At 39.0% G+C, this 10,001-nt stretch overlaps 1 protein-coding gene and 1 long non-coding RNA gene across 7 annotated transcripts in view; one reads left to right on the top strand and one right to left on the bottom strand.

The window, feature by feature from the left end:
- lnpk (lunapark, ER junction formation factor) overlaps window positions 1-10,001 on the bottom strand; it is a 52,144-nt gene that overhangs the window by 4,863 nt on the left and 37,280 nt on the right. For 5 of the 6 annotated variants that reach the window (XM_020601624.1, XM_020601628.1, XM_020601623.1 and 2 more), the window contains 13 exons: window positions 6,342-6,413; window positions 5,472-5,513; window positions 5,057-5,107; window positions 4,825-4,961; window positions 4,484-4,542; window positions 4,014-4,054; window positions 3,141-3,224; window positions 3,004-3,055; window positions 2,222-2,335; window positions 1,849-1,941; window positions 1,463-1,568; window positions 1,124-1,194; window positions 716-886 (listed from right to left, as the gene is read on the bottom strand). In XM_020601624.1, coding sequence (XP_020457280.1) covers window positions 716-886; window positions 1,124-1,194; window positions 1,463-1,568; window positions 1,849-1,941; window positions 2,222-2,335; window positions 3,004-3,055; window positions 3,141-3,224; window positions 4,014-4,054; window positions 4,484-4,542; window positions 4,825-4,961; window positions 5,057-5,107; window positions 5,472-5,513; window positions 6,342-6,413 — 1,093 coding nt within the window. Of the gene's footprint in view, window positions 1-715; window positions 887-1,123; window positions 1,195-1,462; window positions 1,569-1,848; window positions 1,942-2,221; window positions 2,336-3,003; window positions 3,056-3,140; window positions 3,225-4,013; window positions 4,055-4,483; window positions 4,543-4,824; window positions 4,962-5,056; window positions 5,108-5,471; window positions 5,514-6,341; window positions 6,414-7,703; window positions 7,853-10,001 lie in introns of those variants that run through there. The other variant, XM_020601626.1, reaches the window with a different exon arrangement.
- The window catches only part of LOC109961070 (uncharacterized), a 7,156-nt gene continuing 7,066 nt past the window's right edge, over window positions 9,912-10,001 (top strand). The window contains exon 1 of the long non-coding RNA XR_002275088.1: window positions 9,912-9,980. This is a non-coding gene — a long non-coding RNA (uncharacterized LOC109961070). The remainder of the gene's footprint in view (window positions 9,981-10,001) is intronic.

Genomic DNA, 10,001 nt, shown 5'->3' with positions numbered 1-10,001 from the left:
TAAAGTCATGACAGAATACCCTGAGATTGCCATCACAGCACTGAAAACCCTGTTGCCATTTCCGACATCCTATCTGTGTGATCTGTGTGGTTTTTCTGCAGTGACAGCAACCAAAACAAAACAACGGAGTAGACTGAACATAAGCAACACACTTCGGGTGTCATTGTCTCCTATTACCCCCAGATGGGACCGTCTCGTTGCAGAGAAACAAGTTCAGGGCTCCCATTGATTTAGCGTTATGGGGAGTTAAAAATTTCAACACAGTGGATTCACGTTTATTATGTTAGTATATTAACAATATAAGCAATTTACGTAACACAACAACAATTTCTCTCTCATAAACAGGTGACAACCATGATGATGGACCGTCTGTGAACAGCTCCTCCTCTCCCTGTTTATTTTAACACAATGCTGACAATAACAGAGATCTAACTCTTCTAGTTCATTATTAGCAAGCTAGTAAGGCTGGCTAAGCCAACGTTAGAGCGAGGTCAGCACGCTGTATATAGCATGGATGTATATGGACAGCTCTGCAAGTGGATAAACTTAATGCCGGTTCATAAACTCTGACACGGAATGTTTGCCCCCTCAGTCCAGGGGCCACTTTAACAAGAACCCTTTTTGTTTTTTTTAGCTCAGACCTGAAGAGACATGGCTTTGGCTGGTCTTAATAGTGTTTGTGTGCATATTAGTTTATCTAGCTGTTTATCATCACCTCCACAAGGGGGCGCACTCTCCTCTGTATCTGTCTCAGAACATGGTGTTGGATCAGGGACATGCGATTCTGCTCGTAACCTCCTCTCATAGCTGAACTCTGGAAGCCTGGGAGCTTGAGGGCGTGTCTTCCTGGCTGGATTCAGAAAGTAGCAGTACGCACAACGAAACGCTAGAGGGAGGCAGACAGAAATAAGAGAGAGAAAGTGTCACAGGAAATGACAGGATAAATGAGACTGCATAATTTTACCAAGTGTGTCAAAGTACTGAGATTCCCTCAGTTGATTTTTCAGTTTCCATTACACTGACTTCCTGGAGTGTTTAATCTTAAAAGTTCCACTTGCATTATGCTTTTTTTTTATTCAGATGCTTCTTCTCATTAAATGCAGTGGTGTGTTTGTGTTCTTACCTAGGTATTCAAACTCTTCTTTCAGAGCCATGCCGTTGTGAGAAAAGCACTGCTGACAGATCAACGCATATCTATACGAAAGAAGGAAAAATTAGGGGGGAGAGAGAGAGAGAGAGAGACGACTGTTTAACTTCTGGCATGTTCAGTGTATTCTAGGAGATCTTTTAGAAGGCAGCAGCAGTTCTAAAGTGCTGCTATAGGCAGAACAGGCCGCAGTGGGTACAGCAGCCCTGACAATGACCTCACAAGACTTCCTTCTTGAATATACTGTGTGTAAACTGCTAAATGAGAACCCGACTCAGGGAGCAAGTTACAAGCTAATTTCATGAAGGGCTTTACCTGTTCTGTGGTCCATCTCCCACCAGGTACTCAATGACTCGATCCAGAGCTCCCCTGTCTTTGGGGAGAATGGGTCTTGCTAATGGAGGACCTGGAGGGTGCATGCCTACAAAAGCAGTCCACACACACACAGAAAGGATTATGCATGGACACAGAAGAATGCATTAGACTACACAGTGACAGACTTTGAAAAGATTTGGGGCTTTACATTTGATTTTACAGCCTTTTTCTATAATGCACCATCCAGGCCGCTGCATGCCTCAGTACAATATACTGTGACTAGTGATGCATGGATCAGGTAAATACATGTTACAAATTCCAATTGCAGAAACCAGTGACAGACATACAAGCATTTACCCAGTGAACTCAGTGGCAATACAACTCACCTACACCTGGTATAGGGGAGCAGGGGCTCCTGGGTACTGTACCCTGGAGGACAGAAGCAGACACAGAAGATCTCACCGGTGGTCCACCTGGAGCTGAGAGAAGGACAGGTTCTAGGTTCTGTAAGGACAGCAACATGAGAAGAAGACACAGGCAAATATCTAAAAGAAGCAAGTCAAAGGAAACTGGATTTTCTGTTCACTCCAGTTACCTGTGACTTAGTACTTCACCTGGATGCCTGAAATCTTTGTAGACAGAAAAAGAATGGACTTAAAGTATTCTTTGGAGAAACGCCCCAACTTACAAGCTGTCAGTCAGCTGTGTGGACCCCACACAACAGCTGATCATGCTGACTATCCCTGCGTCTTCCCTTACCCACAGGTGTGTCCCCTTGCCCAGATGGGGGTCGCGCTCCTGATGGAGTCATTGTCATGGCAACTGGTGTGCCCATTGGCATGGGTCTCATTGGCACCCCTCTCTGTCGAATCTCTGCATATAGGAAAGAAGCACATTACAGCATTTGTTCTTTTGCAGAGACAGGAATTTGATGTATTTATCTATTTATTATTGCACTCTTTTAACAAGAAATCACTTTGTGTAGCTCTGGTCTTGCTCTCAGTATAAATCTGCCCTAAGCCCTGTTGACTCCCATTTAACAAAATTTAAATGTGATGATTTATTAGGGCTGTACCTGACTAAGGATTTTGTCAGTCGACTGTCAGGCGGCTCTTCGATGTGACTATTCAACTGTTCGCTTTTTCTCCCTTTCTTTTTTTAAAATACCGTCAGAAAATCAACTGACATGAATTTCAGTGATGACTTCAATCACATTCACATAAGTATTTAATTGCAAAAAAGAGTGACAAGCCCATATCTAAGAGTATAAAACAAACAAACAAAAAATAAATAAATAAAAGCAGCTGCAATATGATGCAATATTTAAATTGTGACCTATTTAAAACAACAATATATACCAGGCTGGAGCTTCCTCCTACTGCAATGCACAATGGCTGACAAAAAATAAAATCTAATAAAATAAAAACAAAAGCTCATCTAGAAGAGTCTCAGTCGACTGAAAGGTCTCTTGACTAATGACTCGACTATTCGGAGGCAGCCCTATGCTTTCTCATTCTGCTCTGTACTGATGTGTGTCATACCTTGTCCAGGCCTGGGACTCATCTGTGGACGCGCTGGAGTCGACTCCAGCTCCTAAAGCATAACCACAAACAAAACAACAGGAGTCAAATAAAGAGAATATATATATAAATAAATAAACTAGACAATATGCACTCACAGTTTTCCTCTTAGCTTCTGGATCAAAGCGTTCCAGTATGAGTTTGGCATTTTTGTACGTCTCCTTTTCCATCACTTCCTCTAGCTGGAAACACAAACCACAGAATCTTTAATTGTGAAATTCAGATTAAACTGTGGTCACTTGACAAACACACAAAGCAGCACTGGTAATAAACAATGATTCATCCAAAATTAAAACCCCAAGAAAAACCTAAATGGTGAGAAGGGACACTAAAAGAAGTGACTAAATTGGTGCTCTTTTCTAAACTCACTAACAACCATTAGTAAAAGAAACAGAAAGCTAAATGCTGGTTGTCAGCTACAGTGGCTCCACACTGAGTCTCCAGTTTTAGCTTCCCTGCACTGGTTACCTGTTTATTTTAGGGTCCATTACAAAATTCTACTCTTAATAAAATAAAACACAACATTAACATATTTGGTTTTCATCTGGTCCCAAATTTTGGAACGATTTACCGCTGTCCATTAGACAAGCTTCTACCCTGTCTGTTTTTAAGTCCCTTTTAAAAACTCATTTATTTTCGTTGGCGTTTTGATATTTTATATTGGTGCTGTTTTTATTCATTTTATTGATTTATGTTTTTATTTTGGCGTTGATTTTATTTATTTTTATTGATTCATGTTTTTATATTTGGTGTTGATTTTGCTTGTGGGTTGTGTTTTTAATATATATTGTTTATTGGAATGTACAGCACTTTGGTCCACCTTGGTTGTTTTAGTGCTTTATAAATAAAGTTGGTATGGTATTGTGACCAAAAAAAAAAAAAAAAAAAATCCAAATAATAATATCCAAACTGTCATTAAACAGCACAACATGCAAAACTGTAAAGTGAGGTGTAAAGGACTGCAGACTTACAATGTTTTTCTTGGCAACCTTTAAATCTTCTAGCTTATCACCTAAAAAAGAAACAGGAACAACGTTTCTGAGTTCACTTGTGCTCTGTCATGCAGCATGTCAGCAATCTTTGGAAATATAATCTATACTTCATAATTTATTAAGCTAATGAGTTTGTATTATTATTGTTGTTAAATTACATTTGTTATCTACACAACTTTGAATTGTCAGTGAGCGGCTTCTGATGTTGAAATACACATCATAAAAAACACAAATCACTGCAGCTGTCATCACAGGCTGTTAAATCAATGCGTTTCCAAAGGTGGCTACTCCAAGTATCAGATAGCAAAAGAGTTTATTACGTCAGTATGACATTAAAACATTCTGTAAGACTTCATGGTCAAAATGTCATTTGGTAAGTCCTAAAAGAGGACATGTGAGGTTTTAGCTGGATGGACAGGTGGACAGTCAGGGATTGACAGAGAACTTACTGTTTCTCTCAGAGCGCTTAGAAAAAAGGAAGATCAGCAACTTCCTAATGAACCACACCCTGATGGAGAGAAAGAAAAAGAGGTCAAGTGAGAGATTTATGTAGCTGTTCTCCATCATCCACTTCCTGTTTGTCATCCAACACTGCTCACTACAGAATACAACCAACTAAATTCATGGAAAATAATTACATACAATGCAAAAACACTTTGTATAAAAAAAACCCAAAGTATTAAAATAAAACTTCAAAATGACACTTCCAAAGGTTCTGGGTACTAGAAAAAAACTGAGCATCTGTGTTTTGCAGAAGGTTGAGAGTGATGATAAAAACATGGGGACTCACAGCAGGGGGTATATGAAAAAAGGCAGGGCCATGGCTAGTCTCTGCAACCACTGCTCTGGTAGGTAGAGCCAGTAGACGATCAGAGAGGTCAACAGGTAAAGGACTGACGAGTAGAGAAGCAACCGACCAACCCACAGCTACAGACAGACACACATAAACACAATGATGAGGAAATAGATGCTACAATCTAAGAATATCACTGCATGTTGTTGGAAGATTTTGCCAGATTTACCTTTTGTAGACGCTGGTTTTTGGCTCGAAAGTCCTCTAGTTCTTTAATCTCCTGCAAGCAAAACACAGAGGTTAAAAGGTATTTAAACAGTGCAACTAATCTAAAAGAAATCAGATGTTAAGAAATCACCTACTTCCAGTGATTTGCTCTTATATTCTATTAGCCTCGTGATTTCATTTGGGATACTCACATGCCACATTCCAACTTCAATAATATAATGACTTTTCTCCTGAGGCAGGATTAATGACATTACTTAGATAATTATGCTGATAAAACATTGAATTACAGCCTCATGTTCATGATGTCCTGCTTCTATGACAGGCCCCAGTTCATTGTGTATCCCTAAACTGAAAAGCTAACTGGCAAATACAGTATATACCTGTACAATCATACAGAATTTTTTTTTAATCAGTACCTTGTCCAGGTTCTCCAGCTGCTCAACTGTGGTTGGTTTGGTCTAGATTGAGGATAGAGATCAGAAAATCATCAGGTTCATCAGAACAGCTAACACTGGGATTCTTAGCGTCACCGAGAGCCAGAACAGACTGATATGCCCATAAACAATCAGCCCTCTTCCTAAAAACATGTTTACTTGTGACCTAACAATTTTCTGGTTCACTAAAACATCTCAGCAACATGTAAATAAAAGCAAATATGACATAAACTTTCACATTTCTCTACAACTGTTCAAATTCCTGTTAATATTCTCTCCCTTCTCTCAACTGAATGAATGCAAACACAATGTGAATACAGTTGCCCTTTGTTTTGCTCAGTGTTTCTTGCCAACAGTCCCTTTACCTTCTCTAGTATGTCTAAAAATAGTGTATGAATTTCTAGCTATCAATAGCTCTAGTGCAGAGTTCAGTGCTTGGATGGCTAACACACCCAATTTGTCTCAAACATGTATATTCTGGAAATGATTTTAAGATTTTACTGTTACTTGCTGCAGCACTGCATGAGTTAGCCAGATGGTTTATTTACCAGTTTCCTTAAACCACTGTGATATAGGTAACTTTTTTTAAATGTCAGTCCCAGGACTTTGTAGCTTTTTCCTTGAGCAGCCCAATCCAACAAAATCAGTTTTATCTGATAAAATCTCTGCTTTAAAAAACATACATTTGCTAAGATTCTGAGAATGGCATAGGCTAGTTTTATCTCATTCAGTGTCATGTTTTAAAATCTTTTATCTTGTTTTCATGTTGCAATGTTAAGTACTATATTTCACTTTCTTTTCCTAACCTAAAGTGTTTTGTGACTAAACTCATCTTTTTCCTCTCACATTTACCTTCCATCGGGATATAAGGGCCCCCATATCTATAAAATACAGCAGCCTCCTTTTTGATTCCTTTGCTTCACTCTGAAACAGAAAGTCTCTGTTAAACATCATGCTTCAAGTAAACTAAGCACATAATCCTTGCTGTTACAGTTGCACAATTTATACTGCTTAGGTTAAACACCACATTCAAGCCCTATGCTACACTGTGACATTCACACTGCCCTTACATCATCACAAAATTTAACAAACTACCAATACAGTAACTGCACATAAAACACTGCTATTGTTGTTGAAGATTTACTGACAAAATCTATGCTTATGCCTTCCTATATAACTGCAAGGTACTGGCAAACACCATGCAGATGGGTAGGTCTTTGCACTGTACGGGACATAGGAAGAAGTTCGTATGGAATAAGAAAATGGCCAATACCAAGCCACTACTGTGTGAATGGCTTATTTTATCACACTGGATAAAGCGCAATGATGACATCCAGGACTGGTTTACCTTTTAAAATTTAAATGAATGAATGCTTTATTAAGGACTAAAGCAATAAAACAGATATAAAATGTCTCAGCCTGACTCAGTCATTTTTACACATTATTTCAGTCCACGTGTGGCTGCTGTTGTGATATCACTGCTATCATTCCAGAGGTGTGTTTTAGAGAAAAGACCATGGAAACCCAGTAAGTATTGTGTCACTACGAGTTTGCCAACACGCATTAAAGAGAAAGAGACAACAACATACATCCTACACCCAATCTGTGTGCACAGAAATAGTATTGGTTATGCAGGTTTGGCTTTTGTTTATGGGCCATGGATATGGGATGCAGAAGGTGCAGCTCTCTAACGTTACCTCTGTAATTTTTGTAAGCTAAGAAAGTAAATCAGGACCCCAGGGCAGTCACAAAAAATGCCTTTGCCTTTTCTTTTAGACTTCCCATTTATAACTTATAACGGCTTGCAGGCTAAAAGGGAGTTTCCTGTTTGACTTTGTCCGTTTAAATAAAATCACTAAAGATTAGCTGACATGAATTCACGTTAGCAGGAAGTGGAGCTAACGTTAGCGGCTCCATGATACACTGGATATACTACACTGCTGCTATGAGGCACCAGTACCGTTATATGACCATCACTGTGCCAGAGGAAGAGACCGTTAGTCACCTAGCTGTGACTTCTTACTTTTCAAATACCTTTGGTGTGAACTGAACCAAAAGCATATCTTAAGCGTTGGTTAACTGATGTACCAAGCTAGCTACTGCAACAATAACGGACTAAGGTTAGATCCGAATTCACATACGGCCACGCCTTCGTTGGGGTCTTTCATTAAACTACGCCTTTTCAATTTCTATTTGGGTTCAATGAATACTTACATCACTTGGTGTGTAAGTGTTTCTCTTTGTCAGGTTAGCGTTGAAATAAGCAAACACCCGACTTTCACTATTACATGAACTGTCATCTCAACTACTAAGCACGAGTTTTTGCACGGCGTGAAGACGTAACGGACGTAATGCATAGACGACGTAAGCTGAGGGCAAAGGTTGATTTATTTCCCAGAGTGCCTTGCGTTGTAGTCTTTTTGGTCCTGTGGTCAATAATGGAGTTGTTTTGTTCGTTTTTAAATATTATTACAGACTGGTTTTAATATAGACTATGTATTTATATGTTGACTATATGGTGGCGTGTTTGCGGTTAATCAGATAATCTACTGGTAAACGCAAAAGCTCTATGTTGATTACTTTAATTGACATTCCTTGCAGGAAACAGGCTATACAAGCAATACATATAATCCATATATAGCCTAATGTATGATGCATTGTTAGAGATTATTCGGAACTACTGAACAGCATACTGAAAAGAGTGTATTAGTCTCGTTTTTAAAATATAGCTAACGTTTTCCACCACTGAAGTCACATGCATTCATTTTACCTTATGGATTTCATATAAAACAGAATTCATGCCAGTCTTCAGCAATTACTCATCACTTATAAAAACAGAAACTGCTGAAATAATAAATGGCTATGTCGTCGAATGAACACTCAATGAAAAGCAAACAATCTATTAACAAATATACTTTCCTATTAATTAAACGCAAACCTGCATGTATAGGTCAAATAAGGAAATAAGGAAACGTTGGCCATCAAATAAAGAAAGAGAAAATCAAGCAGAGCCAGTAATTAAAGAATATAACCTGTTCTGTAAAGCCTAATGCTTTTTAATTTTTAGACTGCAATACATTTTACCACTAGATGCCGCACTTTCATTATTTCATGTGCTCATTCATTAATCAATGCTGCACTCAATGTGGCTGCACGCCTTCCCCCAGGAGAACCTCAGATAAACACTTATAATGGACGTGAAAATATTTCCTTTTGTATTAAAATCCAACAAAAGTGACCTATTCTACCAAACAATTCAGGGATGCTGAATGAAACGAATGGGGTCCAGCTAATTTGCTCAAACACACACGTGTTCTCACCCTCTTTCCGTTGTCCTACGCTAAATGTGAAGCTAAGGCATCTCTCTAATATTGGGCACCATTTTCTCAGCTCCCAGCTGAGCTGTTTCAAATTAGGCTCCAGTGTGCAGAGATTTGGCCTTCAGCTTTAAAGCTTGCAGCTTGCTCTGGACTGTGAAGAGTTATGGGCCTAATAAAACTCTCTCTCTTTCTTTTCCCTCTTCGTCTTTCTCCCTGTCTATGTCTCTCTCTCTCTCTCTCTCGTTTTCTCTCTCTCACTCACACATACACAATGATATTGATGTATATTATAGCAGATGAGTAATCCAGATGCTGGTGTTATTTCCGATTCATTAACCTGTAATAAATTAAACACTGAATGAAAATAAGCAACATGGACTTCTCCAACTATTAACCCTTATGCGCACACTCACTATTGTGTTTGGTGGGACAAATAGATGGTTGGGAAGTCATGGGGCACTAAACCCTAATCACATCATATGTGCAATAAAATAAAATAAAGTAAAACATTAAGCTAGTTTGAAATGTGCGACCATGAAATCCTACACTGCTCTTTGGATCTTTACGTGATTTTGAAATTTAGAGCAGCAAGACTATTTATAGATCACGTTATTTATGTAGCCTTCAATGTTAGTGAGCCTTGGTAAATGGTAAATACCTTCATTATAACTGCCATTTATTTATTGATTAGCACTTTACACGAGACTCACTAAGCCTTAGAAATAGGCTTATACTGTATGTCTATACATTCCACACGGTTTTGCTCCGCAATGTGCAATTACAAATGAACTTGGTTAAAGACAATAAACGATGGGGGAAATGTGTGCTGGATTGGCTATAAGACTCTCTTTGTTGTGATCTATCCTATAAGCTGATTCATTTTTGCGCCCATTGAGCTATGTTAGGATTGTGGTACTCGACTGGTATGTTGATAAGACCCGCGAAGTTTGACATTATAATCATATTAAATTGTCTCCCACCATTAGCATCCAGGTTTATCCTGCACGTCACCATTTGCTGCCTGTCTATTTTTACTAACTGCACATTTTGAATGGCCAGTCATGTGGTTCAGAGACACTGTAGCTTGGGGGGTATTGGACTTGGCAGGACATGTGAACACACAGCCAGTGGACTTGATCTGTCCACATACTCGGCCTTTCATCCTGACAAGGTGAGTCTCCGCTGACCTGCT

The sequence above is a fragment of the Monopterus albus genome, unplaced genomic scaffold (assembly GCF_001952655.1).
Source record: "Monopterus albus unplaced genomic scaffold, M_albus_1.0 scaffold52.1, whole genome shotgun sequence".
NCBI lineage: Eukaryota > Metazoa > Chordata > Actinopteri > Synbranchiformes > Synbranchidae > Monopterus > Monopterus albus.
Note: the sequence above shows the minus strand (reverse complement) of the source record. Positions and strands in the feature narration are given on the sequence as shown.